Source organism: Drosophila albomicans, chromosome 3 (genome assembly GCF_009650485.2).
Source record: "Drosophila albomicans strain 15112-1751.03 chromosome 3, ASM965048v2, whole genome shotgun sequence".
NCBI classification, from domain to species: Eukaryota; Metazoa; Arthropoda; class Insecta; order Diptera; family Drosophilidae; genus Drosophila; species Drosophila albomicans.
Window position 1 is genome coordinate 3,760,520 of NC_047629.2, and position 17,403 is coordinate 3,777,922.

Genomic DNA, 17,403 nt, shown 5'->3' on the forward strand with positions numbered 1-17,403 from the left:
CAGCTGTTTTGCTGTCGATAGCAAATCTATCGGTATCGATTGTAACGCGAAGATAATTTATCAAGTTAATAACATTTTATTCTAATTTTTATTACAAAAAATAATATCTATTTAAAATTAAGGCGCAAAGCGCACTGTTAAAACGTTAAAAGTTTTCCTAAACAAAAAACATGACTAGGTAAGCGTAAGCATGCATAAAGCTGACTAAAGAAAAAATAGCTTGTCCTAAGGGCGCCTAAAAACCCTAACCTAAAAAAATACATTGAGAATAATTAGAATCATCGTGTATGCCAATTGTTTGTTTGTTGCAGATCCAGTATCGAATTGGGCGATGTTACGCCACATAACATTAAGCAACTGAAGAAGCTCAACACCGTGGTCTTTCCAGTTTCCTACAATGACAAATTCTATGTGGACGTGCTCGATGCCGGTGAACTTGCGAAACTTGCCTATTACAATGATATTGTTGTGGGTGCCGTGTGCTGTCGCATTGACACAACGGACAATCAGCGACGCCTGTATATCATGACCTTGGGATGCTTATCGCCCTATCGACGCCTGGGCATCGGCACCGTTATGTTCGAGCACATACTCAACTATGCTGAGAAGGATGGCAACTTCGACAGTATCTTTCTGTGAGTGCTTCGAATCTTCTTAGTGATCATGATGAATAACATTTTAATTTTGCTAGGCATGTGCAAATTAACAACGATGGCGCTATCGAGTTTTACAAAAAGTTTGGCTTTGAGATCGTTGACACCAAAGAGCAATACTACAAACGCATCGAGCCAGCGGATGCCCATGTGCTCCAAAAGGCTTTAAGACGCAAGAAGTCCGATATACATAATAATCATGCCTTCAGCAATGGTTCCGTGAACGAGAAGAAGGATCGTCGAACTTGAGAACTAGGAGCTGCTTCATCACCATTATGAAACCGCAACATGAACCAGCAACAACATATTTAGATATTTAATTTATAAATTTTCACATTGAACAAAATCAAACAGTTAGATGGATACAGTAAAACAACAGCAAAACATCAATATAACAAGAACAACAACATGCACTAGGACTAAAAGTACGCCAATTATAGATACACAACGTTTATAGCCGATTCCTGATAGTTTAGTTGGAAGAAGGACCATGTACCAAGCGAGTTGGCGCTAAATAAACCGAACTGTCAAAACTTGTCTTTGCGCTTCGATGTTATCTACATGTAATTAAGCCAACTAGTCATAAGTAACACTCACAATGCCGCAGTTGAAGCGATGCAGAGGAACGGAGCAGACGGCGCTGGATTTGTCTATTGCTACAATAGCCTGTACAGTCTCCTCTTTTACTGGGGCGTCATTACATTCAGGCTGCACAGTCAACGCAATGGTGGCCCCAAGACGACGCCCCTGCAATTTATCTACGCAATGGCAATGCGCTTGGCATTGATTCTTGGCTTTGTGGCCGGCATTTACGTTAAGCTGAACGATCCACAAATGTCGCAGGCCATGTTTAGTCATATGACACCGCTAGTTAAGCTCATCTTTAGTTGGGAATCGCTCTCTTGCATTGTTAGCTATTTGCACTATTGCGTTACACTCGACGGACATCGCAGACGCCACATTAGACTGCTGGCAAGCATGCAGCTGCTGGATGCGAGAATCTCTGAAGGCTTCCCCCAAGTCCAATGGAGATACCAGCGCACACGTTCCAAGTATTGGTATGGCACTGTTGGCATCACCATCAGCTACTACTTGGTAACGCTGGCGCTCATGCTAGACACGACACGTTGCAGTTGTGGCTTGGCATCCACCTTACTGATTGCCTGCACCTATTCCTGGCTAACGGGTAGCTTGGGTGCCATGGGTTTTGTGCACATTGCTCTTATGGATTATCTTCGTCTGCGTTATCGCCTCATCATGAAGTTGCTGCAGCAATTCTATAAAGGCATCCACCGGGGCAAGTATGCGACGGTTCAAGAGCAGGAGCAGCTGCATCAACAGATTGGCAAACTCTTTGACTACTCCAAGTGCTGTTCCCAGTTGCTGACCGAGATGAATGGCGTGTGTGGCGCTGTGGCTGCCACAGGCATATTCTACGACTTCACCCACATGACCTGCTTTGTCTATGTGCTCTGCCAGAAGCTGCTGCGCTTCGAGCGACTCGACACGCAATATGCGTTCCTTACTCTACATCTGGTGGTGCACGTCTATAAGGTTATCATCACCTGCAGCTATGGATATTCGTTACAGCGCGAGGTGAGCTTAGGTGCAGAATCCTTGCGTATAATTGTTCCTAATGAAATTCCTTTGTAGAAACGAAATTGTTTGCGCCTGCTTAGTGAATATGCTGTGCACTTTAAGCATTCCAAGTCCATACAGTCTTTCATTGAATGCTTCCAGCACTGGCGGATGCATAACAATCATGTGGCAACCATTGGCAACAGTTTCGCCTGTAACGTATCCATGATTTATGTGGTAAAATAAGACTTCAGTTTTGTATCAGTCTTAAGATTTTAACTCATTAACCTTTTAGGTTTTTAATGGATTGATAAGCTACGTGATTGTCCTCGTGCAGCTGCTGTTTCAACTGCAGCAGAAGGATAAACAACAAGGACATCCTATAGTAATTCCAAAGGATGTTGAGCTCATTAAGCCAATAGGACAAATTACTCATCAAGATTTTAGTCATTAACTTTGACAATTTATTCAAAGACACAAATAATCAAATGGTTGCAAAATGTTCACAATACTATATTAATTTTTAAAAATAAAAAATAAATTTAAGAATTAAATCTCAAATTTTTAATAATAATAATTTTTTTTTTTAAACCGTCGAAAATCCATCTTTTCTATAAATCTTTAAAGGAATCTGTATTCCGTTTCAACTATGTAGTATTTCTTGAATGTCTCACATTTAAAATTAGAAATGTTTCTGATTAGCAGATTTTTGAATAAATTTGTATGTAGTGGGACCAAACAATTAGAGTCGGTATTATGAAAAAAAATACTGTAATTTGCAAGTGACCATTACACCAATTAATTATCTCAGCAGTCACTGTGAAGACAGATTTCAATTTGAGTTGAATTTGAATTGCAAAAATCTTTTAATATTATAAGCAAACTTAAGATATAAATATAGATCACCATGTCTAAAAAAAACAAATGTCAATGATACAGTTGGATTTTTAATTTTAAGCAAATTATAGCATTGACCGTTTTTACTATTTCAAATACATAGAGTAAATCAATACAAAGAATCCACCAGACAAGCAACTAAATAATTTGAATTCATGGTTAAAAATGTAATTTTGCAATTCGAATCATATGCTTTAAATGAAGTGTTGTTGGCAACGACGATAGCTCAGCGTTGATTGATATGGATACGACTTGAGAGTGTTGAAGGCACTGCACAGTTCATTCGAGTAATGAGACAACTCTCCCGAGTTGAAGTTGCTAAGGAGATTCATATCTGAGTCCCAAACATAGGACAGATGTCTCTCTATAAAAGCATCGCACAAATCCGACAGCAACTGTTAAGAGAAGATTAGCAATAATTTTAAGTAAATCACAGATAGATTATTAGGCTTAACTTACTGAAAGAAAAGTCTGAGTGACTGACATGTTTTGCACAGTCTTGTGACCCAAACGCCTGGCCATCCAAATGGCAACGGTGACCATGTGATAGCATCGTAGCTTCTGCAAACCCCTCGAACTGCGTAGAGCCTGCATGAGACGAAGTGCATCTTGCATCGCACAACCACAATTTTTCACATGCTGCAGTTCTGCCTGTGAATTGCTAATCATGTATGTAAAGTTGGCCGTGTTGCCGGGTCCGGACTTCTCCTTGGGGATGGCATACCAAGTCTTGGAATTCGGCCGCTCAATCTTCACGGCTGGCACAAAGTCAATGGAGAAAGAGCGCGACTCCGATTCCGCATAAATGGTATAGGTAATGCCACGCCACGAATAACTCAGTTCATACTGCTCAAAGCCGGAATAGACGACATTGTAATAATTAGACATGGCAGCCTTGAAGATATTATGCAGCCATTTCTTGAGTAAGCTTCGATTCAAGTAGCTTTTCTGATTGTTAGCCAACTCATAGGTCACCTTGTCGTCGTAACTGGCTTCAGAGAAATCCAAGAACACAAAGCCAGGACGATTTTTGTTCTCCACTTGAATGATGCGCTTGTGAGCCGGAAAGCGCAGCTCCATCAGCACATCGTACTCATCGTCGTTGTGCAGACGTATATTGTGAGCTGCGCTGCCTGCAATGAAAAGTAATCCAACGTTAATTTTGCTCTCCACAACAATCCTTCAATATCAGACGCACCGAAGAGAATATCGTTCTGACAGATCTCGTCAAAGTATGAATCCTCCTTGCGCATTTTTTGCAGCACGTAATTCTTTACCTCCATAAAGTCATCAAAATTATCGCTATCATTCGGACTTGAAATGTCGGCGGCAATATCTTGCAGATAATACTCGAAGTTGGACATTTTGGATTCACTGCAACAAATTGAATGAAAGACATATTTATTTTTACAGTTTCAGAGCAGCCTACACTCAACTCTTGAAACTTCTATCTTTTATTTACTCATTCAAATTGATGTGTCATCAAAAAACGCTGTCTGCAAACTGCCAATCGTCAACAATATTCTCAGTGCACATATTATAAACATTTGTTATACAGTCGTATTGGGATATAGTGGACAAATGTGTCCAAAGACTTTTCTTATTTAGATTCTAAATTTTATAATTGTCTGGGAGAATTTGTCGCGGGCAGTAAAAAAACAAAAACTGAAAAAATTGTCAAATTAAGTAAAGGGTGAAATACCCATCTATATAGAAATATAGATCTGGATTAGCACTCTATTTAGAGCTAAGATTGATTTTAGGAATTTTTTCCGTTTAATGATAAATTACATAAATTTGTTAATTTTTTGGTAATTTTTTTAATAATAATTACAAAATCATTTTTAGCTCTAATTAAACTCTACTTAAAATAAATAAATGTTTTGGTGTAGTTTTTTCAACTTTAGAGAGTGTCGGACGCGACATTTTCTTTGCATTTGTGTAATTTTAATGAACTTTGAAGCCATTCAAGAAGATTTGCCAATTCAAATATCAGAACAAATAATCATATTATATTGTACTGGATAAGTGGAGTGAGCAAAAGAAACATTTATAAGCTTTTTTAAGCCGTTAACCATATTGTTAACACAAATCGGAAAGTACCCAGTACCCACAGTAAAACACACCTTTTTATACCAGCTACCCATAGGGTAGAAGGGTATTATAACTTTGTGCCGGCAGGAAATGTATGTTACAGAAGGAGGCATCTCCGACCCTATAAAGTATATATATTCTTAATCAGCGTCAACAGCCACGATGATCAAGCCATGTTCATCTGACCGTATGAACACTTAGATCTCAGAGACTATAAGAGATAGAGCTAGATAGAGTTTGCACGAAGATCAAGTTTGTTTCAAATGTTTGCCACGCCCACTTCCGCCCCGCAAATCAACAAAAATCGAATAGCACGCGTAATTTTAGAGCAAGAGCTACAAATTTTGGTATATATGCACATATACAATAACAACTATAGCAATTGGGATTCCTGAAAATTTGTCTGCTCGTATATTTTCCACTCTATAGTATATCTTGAAATATACCAAATATACAATTTGACATTTTTTTAGTATATTGTGATATATTTTTTTTTGGCATACTTTGGTTTTACTCAAAATGGTTAGCGGGTATCTCACAGTCGAGCTCACTCGACTGTAGCTTTCTTGTTTTAAATTCGTTTTCTGTTTTCAACATTATTCCATTCAAGCGTGATACTCTGATTATAGCGACTATCCAACTTTTCGAAACCATTTTTGTAGTACTACTTCTGTGGGCAAAAAGTAGTAAGACTTTGTTCATCATTTTAAAATAATTTTGGTCTTTTTAGACGAATTGCTTCACGCAAACGACGCATAACGTTCAAATAATAGTCCTTATTAACAGTTTGGCCGGATGGAAGGAATTCATAGTGCACAACACCACGAAAATCGAAAAAAACTGTCATCATGACCTTTATTTTTGAACGACTTTGACGTGCTCTTTCTTGACCCTCCTTGAAGTCTTTGTACCACTTATAAACATTTTTTTGTGACATGGTAGAATCACCGAAGGCCTTTTGCAACATTTTGGAACATTTCGGCACCCGAAATTTGATTCCGCACACAAAATTTAATGGAACTTCTTTGATGAATAATTTCACTCATTGTAAAAATCGCCGAATGCACTTTTTGTACTTCAGAAAAACAAGCATATATTGAACACTAATGATTATTTTGATGTGATATTTGGCATAGAAGTTACTGACAGTCTTGCCAACCTAGAAACAAAATATTTCGACGACTGGATTTCCGCACGTTATATAAATTAAAAAGTCTTACTACTTTTGCCCACAGTAGTATATACACTCGTCTTTGAAAAGTTAGAACTAACTAAAAATGGCTGAGGATATTTCAATTGGCCTGTTACATACAAATATGACACTAAGAGGAGCACATCTCCCTCGTCTCCATAAAGTGTTCACTTACACTAAATAAATCTACATCATTGTCAACAAAGGTGACGATGAAGAGCCCATTTACTCTATTGAAAGATTAGTGACAAATCAATGTTTAAATAAAATAAAATTATAAACCTAGTTCTCAATAAAGAATCCTAAAAACAAAAAATATAATATTATATTTAATTGTTAAAGACTTAAAAGTATAAAAAAATTGTTAATTACTATTAATTTGAACAACAAATTTTGTTAGCTTGAAGGCAGACAGACTCGACTAGAATAATTTCTGGAAAGTAAAGACTGTATAATTTCACATAGACATATGTACATATATAGCATATTTGTATGTATATAACTTATCTATTTGTGAGTTATCCTATTTGGAAATTAAGTTCAACTACAAAGCTAGATTAAGATGCCATCAGCAACGGAAAACAGAGTTAATAAATGAGCCTAGATTAAAGAATTGATTCATTGGATAATATTTTCATTTTGTACATAGATTTAAATTGTCACTAAAATATAACCTTAGTATAATTAAATAAACTAATAGAATCTGAATTATATGAATGTGTATGTATATATGCATTTATGTACATAGGCAAGCATATACAGATGGTCGCATGTTTGTATATAAGCTACAAAAATGTTATCGCTGCACTTTTACCTAGCGTATTATTTTGAGCGCAGCGATAAATGCAGCAGATTGCAAAGAGAACGCTGCTGACCAGCCACGGGACATGTTGGGCCGCTATGGGGCCCCTCACACACACGCACGCATGCCAGACACACACATACATACACACATGTATTTCTATATGTATATGTACATATCATATATATATATATATATATGTATGTGTGTGTACATAGGTATACACACAAAGGCACAGCGCTTGGCTGCCTGTGCCGCAGTCCCGGACATCGTTTATCGATTTGCGAAAAGCAACAACAACAACGACGTTAGCAACAGCAGCAGCAGCAGCAACAACAACAAGAACAACAACAGCTCAAAATAAGCGGCAGCGGCAGCAACTTCGTCGCTCGTCGCTCTTTGTAGGCCGCACGCCGCTTCAATATGATAGCACAAAACCCCAAACAGCAGCAGCAGCAGCAGCAGCAACAACAACAACAATGCCATCACACACACACACATTACACACATATACATACATAGATGTGTACATGCACATACACACACACACACACACGCATACAACTACACGCCCATGCACACACAGACATGGTTTCGGCTTCACGCCGCCGCACGCAAACGCCCCAGCACCCCACACCTCTCCTCTGTGTTCCCCACTCTCCCCTCTCCACACTCTCACCCTCCTTTGCCATCTACCCGTCCGCTCAGCCATTTGGCGCTAGTGTTGCGCAAAGCGGAGAAGGAGATGGTGAGGAAGAGGGAGGGGGAGGGGAGCGAGGGAAGCAGGTATGGGGGAGACGCACGTTGCCGTCGTCGTCCCTGGGCTGGCTGCCGGGCTTTTGATGGCAACAACGACGACGACGACGACGACGACGATGATGATGATGACGATGGGAACTGGTGACTGGGCATGGCGATGGGAATGGCAATGGGGAGGCCACAAGGACGCGGGCAGGCGGCGTCTCCACGCTGGGTGGCGAGACGAGGCAGAGAGAGTGAGAGAGGCAATGGCGATGGCGATATGCGGCAGAGTCATTCGCTGTAGGAGCTCTGGCAAAAAGGAAGGCGAAGGTGCTTTGCTTGCTTTGCTGGCTGCCGTTGCTGTTGCTGTTGTCGCTGGTGTTGCTGCTGATGTTGTTGTTGTTGCTGCTGTTGTTGCCGTTGCCGTCGCTGACTGAAGCACGGGACATAGAGAGAAAAGCGAAAAAATATAATAAAAGCAAAAGCAACAAAAACGCGCACAAGCTGAAGAGATACACAGACACACGCACACACACACACACACATAAAAATATATACAACAACAACGATGACGACGACGACATCTACGTGTTAGTTTGGGGCACGCTAGTCCGCCACAGCAGGCAGCAGTTGGAGCTGCGCGGGCGGGACGCATTGCTTGGGAAGGGAACTGAACTGAACTGGTCGTAGGTTCGCTACAGACGCAAGCCAGCTACGGCAACAGCAGCTGAGAGTGGGCCAAGAGTGTGTCGCTGCCTGAGACGACAAGGCAACGAGCACCAGCAGCAACAGCAACAACTACAACAGCAACGGCAACAGCAACAGCAGCGGCAACAAAACAACTTGAGAGAAAAATAAAAAGGAAAAGAGTCGCAGCAAGAAGAGATGCTGCTGCTGCTTCTGGTGGACGTGGAGGGGAACAAAATTCTACATCGTTGTTGCCTTTGCCTTGCCTTGAATCGATGGAAACAATTTGGGATGCTGCTGAGGCAGCGACGGCGACAGCAGCAGCAGCAAAAGCGGCAGGCGGACGGCGCGCGTTTCTCGTTCGTTTTGTTCATTCGCTCGGCCCGCAACCAAAGCAGCTTATACAGAGGGTGGGTAAAGAGGGGGACATAGGGGGGTGACAACATAATATGCGAATCAGCTCAGCAACGGCGGCCGCAGCGAAACGACAACAACAACGAAAGCTAAAGAAGAGCCAGAGGAGGCAAAAGGCAGCAAAACTTATTTAAGAACAACAGCAACAACAAAAAGCAGCCGTGTTGCAAAAACAGAGAGGAAGACGGCGAATGCCAGAGAACAACAGAGACAGAACGAGAGAGTGAATGCGAAGAGAAGAGAGTGATGAGCGAAAGAGAGGGCGGTGGCCGCAGCAACTGATAAGAGCAGCAACGACAGCGATTGAACTTTATAACAACAACAAACAGCATATAGTAGAAATCGGAAGCAGTGCAGGCCTCAGAATCAAGACTCAAGAATCAATTGCGTCGATCATTGCAAGCGCCTTACGTTCGAATTGAAATTTGTGAGAAATGTAAATTAATGTACATATGAATGTGTGAACATAGTTAACAGTACATAAATACATATCCCAAGTAGTGACCTTGAACTTCAGTTTCCGTAATTGCGACGAATGAAGGTGCAACAGTTTCGCCGCCTGCATTAACACACAAATAACATGTATGCGCACTACACATACATATGAACATGTCTACATACATACGTATGTATGTATTCTGCTTATGCATGCACATACTACTACTTGCTCGCATACACACTTATATGTAAGTGCATAAGTGTTGTACAGATGTACACGCTGTCGCGCGGGTGGTTGCCGAAAGCGCCGAGTAACAAATAGGGGGGAGAGAAAATAGCTCATAAGCATTCGTATTCGAATTCGCACACGCACACACAATGCAAGTGGAGCGTGTAGTGAGCTTTTAGCAAAGCTTTTGGAGTTGTCAAACTAATCTAGCCTTAAAGGAAGGTAGAGCTTTTAATGTAATGCGTGACAAAAGCGCTGATGATCATCAACAATGCTCGATTATAACCTCAGGATATTCTAATAGCAGATGACTTAATCAAAGAAATTTGCAGGCTGATCCGTTCGACTTATTTTATGCAACGCCGAGGAGCATCAAGTGATGGGCATAGACTTGACTCAGTAGGACCCGCAATCCCGTAACACCTCACAGTGAATACGCTTTTGTATGAGGGGCGGAAAGAGTGAGGTGTGGTTTCGGTACGAGTTTCATCAGTTCTCGTATATAAACACACACATTCACATACAAAGGCATCCACTCACATACACACAGCAAAAACAACAGCAGCAGCAGCAGCTACAATAATAACAACAAACACTCATGCTTTTGCCTTGTGGGTCGGCGACAGCAATGCGGACGAACGTAGTCATGAAATTGAGTTTGTTGTTGTTGGTGTTGTTTTTGCTATAGCTGCTGCTGCTGCTGCTATTGTTGTTGTTGTTTCTGCTGCTGCTGCCGTTTGGCTCCGCACAGCAGCGGGCGTCGCATGTGGGCGGTTAACAGAAACGTTGGAGCGGTGTGCGCTGTGTTTGGCGGCAATGGCGTCGCAACCGTTCGTTGCGCGTATATTGCGAGCGCCAAACTGCGCTGTCGTTGTGTTCGCCGTCTCTCTGTGTGCGTAAAAGCGTTTGTGTGTGTCTGTGTATGTGTGTGCATGTCATGGGGCTGCCTGCCTGCCGCTGTCGACGTTGTTGTTGCTGCTGTTGAACGCCAACGACGACTCCAACGACGACAACAACAACGATGGCGATGACGACGACGATGATGATGATGAGGTTTTCTGCTTCTTGTTCTTCTTTACACGTCCTCCAACAACGGTTCGCCTCACTGTGTTGTGTCGCTTCGTTCGTACGCTGGCGCGTTTGCTGTTATTGCTTTTGCTGTTGCTTTTTCTCTTGTTGTTGTTATTGCTGCTGCTGCTGCTATTCTTGTTGTTGTTGTTGCCCTGCCTGCCTGCCTGGCTGCTGCCGTTGTCGCGTTGCTGGCGCCGCAGCCAGCTGCGGTCTCTGCTGCTGCTGCCGAGCTGTGCTGCTGTCGCCGCCGCTGTTAGGTTGTGTGCATGCAGCTCATGTGCGCTCTCCTCATTCAAGTGTCCAACTTTTGTCGAGGCGGTCGTATAAAACGGCAGTTCGTACGCTAGTTCGCTTCGCTTTTGGCCTCTCGTCTCGTCTGTGTTCAATTCACAGTTCGTTCGCTCGCTTGCGTTGTCTGTTCAAAGAACGGTGGTGGTGTAGAGTGGAGAGTGGAGAGGGCAAGGAAGGCGCACTGTTTTTCGTGGTCGTCGTGGTTTTTGCCGTCAACGGTCAATAACGCGCCCACACGCCTATAAAAAGATTTCTGCTGCTCGTTCGTGACTCAAAGTTAGTGCGTGAGTTTGCTCGTGCTCCCTATCGTGCGTGTGAGAAAACAATAAGCGAAAGAGAGGGAGACAGCGGTTAAGCCATGAAGGAAATGAAAGTGGCGCGAGCGATTAGTGAATCCTCGACCACATCCGATAACACATCCGATTTCATTGATATCGTGAAGAAGTACGATGTAGTCTACAACAATCACAATCCCGATTACAAGAATGTGGAGGTGAAGATGAAGGTGTGGACCCAAATAGCGGATGAGATTGGATTATCAGTGGGTAAGGAACCGTACATTATTAAGCAGTATATATCACACACACGCACACCAAAACAAAACGCAAAGTCAGCTACACTGACTGACATTTTCTATGAAATAAAAAAAGGAAGTTGTATGGCAGCGGTAACAGAGAGGAGCAGCGACAGCAGCGGCCGCCTGTTCTCAAATTCAATTACTACGTGCACGGCAAACATGCACATAAGCACACACACATGCATATACACATAGAAATGTACATATGTATATACGCTGGTATATACTGCGAAACACACACTCAGCCATCGACGCGCGTCGCACAGCCAAAGCGGACAAATGTTCTGCCGTCGTCGTCGTCGCAGTTCGACGACGAACCGCCGGCCGTTTCATTTTATGTGTATGTGCTCTCGCTTCTACATACACACACACATACATTCGAATGCATGAGTGTGAGCGCGCCTACAGTTGACTTGGAGCGGCGGGGGCGAGAGAGAGAGAGAGAGAGCGAAGCGGATGGCATGGCGCTGTGCAGAACGCGGCCGCGGTCGGCGAATTGCAGTGAGAGACAAAAACAAAAAGAAAAAACAGAAAAAAGGCAACCTGCCATAGTACGCCGAGACTTACATACACTGATACTCAGTTGTTATAATCTGGTAATATGCCCGTTTTCGTTATTCACTATTATTACAAATATTGCGGACAATATTTTGCAGTTCCAAATCTTATTGTAATTATGCATTTGTATTTTGTGTCACCTAGGAGGTCTCAAAATCGGCATACTTTCATCGTGAGAGTATAATGAAAACACCAACACGCAGAAAAAACAAACAAAAACACAAGAGCGAAATTGATACAAGCTGCGCGCTCTACGCTGTTGTTGCTGTTCTTATTGTTATTGTTGCCATTGCGATGCTGAGAGAATTTTGCTGGCGCTCACTTACGTATGAAAGTTCATAAGTGTGTGTGTGTGTGTATATGTTTACTCTACATATTTGAAACCCGGCCAAACATTTGATGGGGCGCCTAGAACAGGATAATGCAAATATGTATATCAATATAAACATTGATAATTAATGTTACTCAATATAAACAAGAGTTTCTTGGAATTACAATTTCGGCACATTGAACTATCTACAGGTGTTTGATAGCTAATGAAAATGAAATTAATCTCGTTTTGTTTGGTTCCTAGTTATAAACAGCACAAGCCATGACACCCTGTTGCTTCTGCGCATCACTCACACTCTCTCATTTTGTCACTCACTCTCTTTCTCTTGCAAAACTTTACCTTCTCTCTCAATTTGTCGGCATAAAAACAAATGCCGAAGTAAATTTGTTGTTGATAATAGCAGACAAGATGATTTGACTGTAATTGCATTTCACTTTTATAAAGGACGTAAATTTATTCTCTGTAAGTCAAAATTTATCAATGGAAACCCTCGAAAGTGCGTAAAAACATATGTATGCATGCATGCGATTGTGTGTGAGTGAATGCATGCATGTGAGTGAATGTAACGGCGATCGTTGACTTAAATGGCGTTTTAGTTTTGAATTTCCTTACGCGGGATAACAGTGAATGATGAAGCTCAAATATCGTAAAATAAAATAACGATTTAAATTCACTTAATTAAAATAAGAATTTTAAATGTCAGATTATGTCTGTATGTAAAATGTAATAGTATGAAGCTTACGACGTTTTCTCCGATTTTTAAAATTTTTATCTCCAGGTCTGGTAATAGTGACAAAAGTTTGGAACTCTGAATTGAAACACGTCCGACACGATCGAAGGACAGCAACAAACTGAAACAAACCAGAAGCAAACAACAATAGAGAAGCAAACTTAAAGCGTAGTAGTGAAGTGAGGAAATATTGTTTGAAAATGAAATAGGAACATGGAAAGGGATAGGGACAGAGCAAACAGCAACTGTAAAAAGTTGATGCTGTCAGAACAGAAGTCACAATTAGAGATAACAGCAATAGCAGTCCAAAGTAGCATCATGAATAAACAGTGACTGTGAATCAATCAGTATTTTTCAAAATTAAATGGACTGTGAGTTAGTATTGAGTCACAGTCACAGTGAGAATTACATCGCCCATCTCTAAGCGAAAGCGATCGTGCAGCAATTTCGATTCTTGTGTTCTTTTGCTGTAGAAATATAATCCTTAATATTTATGTTTGTATATACATACATACATATACATATGGATATACATTTGTATGTGAGGGCGTATAATGTTAATGCTAAGCGGTCGCTTTTTTAACAGCGTCATCAAATTTCTTTTTCAAGTAACCATAATAATTATGTACAACGCATATGTATGTATACATATGTATGCACATACTATGTATGTATTTAGATATATGCATGTATACAGATATTGTGCGGCATACATACATACATATGTTTTTATGTAAAATATACATTTGCATATATTATAATTTTGAATGTTTCGAATATATATATATATTTAAATTGCTTACTTTAAAATTGGAGTATGAATATTTTTTGATGTACATACATAATATGTATTACATACATATGTATGTATTTATGTACATATTAGAATTCACTTGAAAGGATTACTGTTGGAAATAATTATGGAAGAAAGGTTTACGGGTTTTAATTATGACTTCGATTTTATCAAATTATTTCAAAGAAATAAATATTTAAAATAGGGGATAATACGTTTTTAAAGTCTATTTTTTAGGGTTCAATTTGTTATGCTTGAGTTGTTTTTTTTTTTTTTTTTTGACACACACAATATAATCTGTAATTATCGCATATGATTCAGTCAATTTTGTTATTCCGCTGTGAATATGTTATAATAATAACAATAGGCGTTTTAATTTAATATTCAAAATGTCTACAGAATTGGAATCTTTTTGAAATTGGAGCATCTTTTAACTTAAGTCAAATTTAATTTAAAAATACATTTCAATCTGTTTACTTGCAGAAGCATCAAAGCGAAAATGGAAGAATTTGCGCGACAGCTACACAAAGTATCTGCGCTCCTTTCGCGTTGGCACCAAGACATCTAAGAAATATCAATATTGGGCACACGCTGATCACATGGAGTTTCTGAAGCCCTTCCAAGGACCTGGCAGGTGAGTGCTAACTAAGCCACACACTATTCAAAAACTCACTATAAATGTTATTTGTATTAGAAATTCGGTGAATGGAAATGGCAAATCGAACGATGAGGACGACACAGAGTGCGACTTTGGCTACCAAGTGCTGGCCAAGGCGGCCAGTAATGGGGGTGAAGATGACCTGAAGATTACGATTGCAACGCCGGGAGCAACAGCCACAGCATCGACATCAGCGCTGAGCACACAGACGGTCAACAGCTACACGACTCCCATACTCACACCCAGTGTCGCTGCCACGCCGCCAAATCTCATCTCGCCCGGCAGCACGGTTGGCGCTCCCCTCCAGAGTCACAACAGCAACAGCAACAGCAATGGAAGCAACTGCGCCACTGTGGCACCACTAACCCTTAACGCAGCTATGTCGCCACCAGCTAGCTGCAGCAATTCCAATGGCGCTGTGCTTCCCCTGCCACCGCTGCCACTTTCAGCTGCCGGCAAGGCATCCGTTTCAGCTGCAGCTGCTGCTGCGGCGGCAGCAGCGAATGTGAATGCTGCCGCACTTGCCACACTCGCCAGTCTGCCCATGGGTATCAGTGGATTGCCCGCTGCGGCTGCCGCTCAAATGTTTCCGCTGGCCACGCTAAAAGCAGCCGCAGCAGCCGCCGGTTTGCCGTTGCCCTCTACGGCGTCGCTAACACCCAGCAGCAGCAGCAGCGTAGGAGGCAGCACTAGTAATGTGGGCTGCTTGATTATTGAGCCTCACTTGTTTGCGGCCGCTGACAACTTTAAGAAGGAACTGAATGCGGCAGCCGCAGCTGGTGCTCCACTCGGCCTCTTCCAGAATCTGGCGAATCGTGCTCATTGTCTGAATGGAGGAAGTGGCAATGGATCCGCAATTGGCCTGAACAATCCAACACCGCCGCCTCCGCCACCACCGAGTTCCAAGATCAGACGCGTGCAGCCATCGCCACAGACGACAGCCATAAATCTGAGCTGTTCTGCATCAGCATCAGCGTCGGGCAACGCTGCCAACAACTGCTCGCAGCCTTCGCCAGCGAAGACGCGCAAGATGAGCGATCCGCGGTTCCCGAATGATTGGGATGTGTCTGCAGTGCTGCAGGCCAATAAGGAGCTGGATGCAAATACTCTGTTCTTCTTGAGTCTTGCTCGACAGGTGCGCGCCATGCCCATGAAGTTCCAGTCGCTGGCCAAGATGCGTTGCATGCGCATCGTCAGCGACATTGAGCTAGAGCTGGAGAACTTTGACTGTAATGGTGTGACGCCGCCAGAAGAGTCCTCGGGCAGCACGGCTAATCTCAAGTACTGCACAGACACGCCGCCTCCACCGCCGGTACAAGATGGCACTGCGCTGATAACCACAGCGCCGATGGCAGCCGAGGGATCCATGGAGCATTTTGTGTACGTGATGTCGCCGTCGCGGGTTGAGAGCATGATTGACATTTCATCCGACGAGGAGAGCAATATGAATGGTGGATTAGGTGCAGCTGTGGCTGCTGCTGCAGCAGCCGGAGTTAATACAGCTGCAACGGGAGCTGTGCATTGAAAAGGAGCTTACACTCATTGTATTATTGGTTAAATTTAAGCTTATTTTGTAATATTAGAGTTGCATTAAAATGCAGTTTGTCGTGGAATTTGTTTTTGATTCTTTTGTTTATTTACACGAATGTGTGTTAGAAAATCTCTAGGAAATGAGGTGTATTGTTATAATGAGCGGATGATGGAATCGCTAATGTCGTTCATTTTGTTTACTACTTGGTATGGTGAATGAATTTCATTCAAGAAGTGGAAGTGCGTCATGCGACCTTAGGACTGCACTTTGCTCTTGGTGGAAAAGGCGAAGTATGCCACGCCGCCCACAAGGAAGGCAGCCAGAAGTTCGGCCTTGATCCAGGGTCCCTTGTAAGCGCCCTTGGTGGGCACAGTGATGTCGAGCAGAGACTTAACCGAAGACACCTTGTCGCCATCACGCTGCGCCTTGCGCACACCAGCATAGCCATCCTCGTCGAAGAGACGCACCTGCACATTGCCGCTGCTGCCCTGCTTGATGTCCTCCACCCAGCTCACCTGCATAGTGTGAACAACACAACATGTAACTGATGGATGCATTTTTATGGGGTAAGTTGTACTCACCTGGTATTTGCTGTCGCCCACCTTGGCAACAGGCACCACTTTACCGCAGGGGAACTCAGCAAAGAGACTGGGCTGCGCCGAGTTGCTGCACTGCAGCGTGAATTCAGCAACATGCGCCAACTGGGTGAGAATTGTGGCATCCTGTGTGCTGAAGGCGCTCAGAGTGGCCTTGCAGCTGCCATAAGCGCCGGTTGCACACACAGCGGCAACCAGGCAGAGCGCAAACATTGGACGATACATGGTGAGGTGAATGTTTTGTAGTTTTAATTGAAAATTTAAAAAACTAAATCTCAGCAACTGCGACACGAACGGCGACTAACAACTTTCTTTCTCTTTCAACGCCACGACAGCAAACGTCAACTGACAGCCGACGACACCGAAACGTCAGCAGCGTGAGCGTTGCCAGATCGTTGCGAAGCTGTTTGGCACGTAGCAACCAGCTCTTGTAATAGAAACTGTCACTTATTTAAATATGTGCTCGATAAATTTAATATCGATTATATTGTTGCGCGTATTTATTTAAAATCAATATAATATTTATTTAAGAACATGTTATT

The 17,403-nt window shown here is 42.4% G+C and overlaps 5 protein-coding genes across 5 annotated transcripts; 3 read left to right on the plus strand and 2 right to left on the minus strand.

The window, feature by feature from the left end:
• Nucleotides 1-36: 36 nt before the first annotated feature.
• Nucleotides 37-1,189, plus strand: LOC117567259 (probable N-acetyltransferase san). Its single transcript, XM_034247109.2, has 3 exons — nt 37-178; nt 312-635; nt 692-1,189. The coding sequence occupies exons 1-3, from the start codon at nt 171-173 to the stop codon at nt 900-902; spliced, it is 543 nt and encodes a 180-aa protein (XP_034103000.1). The 5' UTR covers nt 37-170; the 3' UTR covers nt 903-1,189.
• Nucleotides 1,190-1,251: 62 nt separating this feature from the next.
• LOC117567255 (putative gustatory receptor 47b) lies at nt 1,252-2,752 on the plus strand. The gene is made up of 3 exons (XM_034247104.2): nt 1,252-2,249; nt 2,307-2,468; nt 2,527-2,752. The coding sequence occupies exons 1-3, from the start codon at nt 1,269-1,271 to the stop codon at nt 2,683-2,685; spliced, it is 1,302 nt and encodes a 433-aa protein (XP_034102995.1). The 5' UTR covers nt 1,252-1,268; the 3' UTR covers nt 2,686-2,752.
• A 406-nt stretch (nt 2,753-3,158) lies between these two features.
• On the minus strand, nt 3,159-13,418 carry LOC117567256 (cyclic GMP-AMP synthase-like protein). The gene is made up of 4 exons (XM_034247105.2): nt 13,296-13,418; nt 4,327-4,502; nt 3,588-4,261; nt 3,159-3,523 (listed from the first exon to the last, which is right to left on the minus strand). Exons 2-4 carry the CDS (start codon nt 4,490-4,492, stop codon nt 3,323-3,325), a joined length of 1,041 nt encoding a protein of 346 aa, XP_034102996.1. The 5' UTR covers nt 4,493-4,502; nt 13,296-13,418; the 3' UTR covers nt 3,159-3,322.
• LOC117567254 (uncharacterized) lies at nt 11,064-16,347 on the plus strand. Its single transcript, XM_034247103.2, has 3 exons — nt 11,064-11,632; nt 14,560-14,710; nt 14,771-16,347. Exons 1-3 carry the CDS (start codon nt 11,446-11,448, stop codon nt 16,257-16,259), a joined length of 1,827 nt encoding a protein of 608 aa, XP_034102994.1. The 5' UTR covers nt 11,064-11,445; the 3' UTR covers nt 16,260-16,347.
• On the minus strand, nt 16,348-17,193 carry LOC117567260 (translocon-associated protein subunit delta). Its single transcript, XM_034247110.2, has 2 exons — nt 16,847-17,193; nt 16,348-16,780 (listed from the first exon to the last, which is right to left on the minus strand). Exons 1-2 carry the CDS (start codon nt 17,084-17,086, stop codon nt 16,520-16,522), a joined length of 501 nt encoding a protein of 166 aa, XP_034103001.1. The 5' UTR covers nt 17,087-17,193; the 3' UTR covers nt 16,348-16,519.
• Nucleotides 17,194-17,403: the final 210 nt, after the last annotated feature.

Bases quoted from the DNA above. Each gene is read 5' to 3' on its own strand.
- LOC117567259 (XM_034247109.2), top strand. The intron at 636-691 runs GTGAGTGCTTCG...TAATTTTGCTAG, and splicing joins AACTTCGACAGTATCTTTCT to GCATGTGCAAATTAACAACG.
- LOC117567255 (XM_034247104.2), top strand. From the start codon at position 1,269: ATGCAGAGGAACGGAGCAGACGGCGCTGGATTTGTCTATTGCTACAAT. The intron at 2,250-2,306 runs GTGAGCTTAGGT...ATTCCTTTGTAG, and splicing joins GATATTCGTTACAGCGCGAG to AAACGAAATTGTTTGCGCCT. The intron at 2,469-2,526 runs GTAAAATAAGAC...TTAACCTTTTAG, and splicing joins ACGTATCCATGATTTATGTG to GTTTTTAATGGATTGATAAG.
- LOC117567256 (XM_034247105.2), bottom strand. From the start codon at position 4,492: ATGTCCAACTTCGAGTATTATCTGCAAGATATTGCCGCCGACATTTCA. The intron at 4,262-4,326 runs GTGCGTCTGATA...TTTTCATTGCAG, and splicing joins TCAGAACGATATTCTCTTCG to GCAGCGCAGCTCACAATATA. The intron at 3,524-3,587 runs GTAAGTTAAGCC...TTCTCTTAACAG, and splicing joins TCACTCAGACTTTTCTTTCA to TTGCTGTCGGATTTGTGCGA.
- LOC117567254 (XM_034247103.2), top strand. From the start codon at position 11,446: ATGAAGGAAATGAAAGTGGCGCGAGCGATTAGTGAATCCTCGACCACA. The intron at 11,633-14,559 runs GTAAGGAACCGT...GTTTACTTGCAG, and splicing joins TGAGATTGGATTATCAGTGG to AAGCATCAAAGCGAAAATGG. The intron at 14,711-14,770 runs GTGAGTGCTAAC...TATTTGTATTAG, and splicing joins CCCTTCCAAGGACCTGGCAG to AAATTCGGTGAATGGAAATG.
- LOC117567260 (XM_034247110.2), bottom strand. From the start codon at position 17,086: ATGTATCGTCCAATGTTTGCGCTCTGCCTGGTTGCCGCTGTGTGTGCA. The intron at 16,781-16,846 runs GTGAGTACAACT...CACACTATGCAG, and splicing joins TGGGCGACAGCAAATACCAG to GTGAGCTGGGTGGAGGACAT.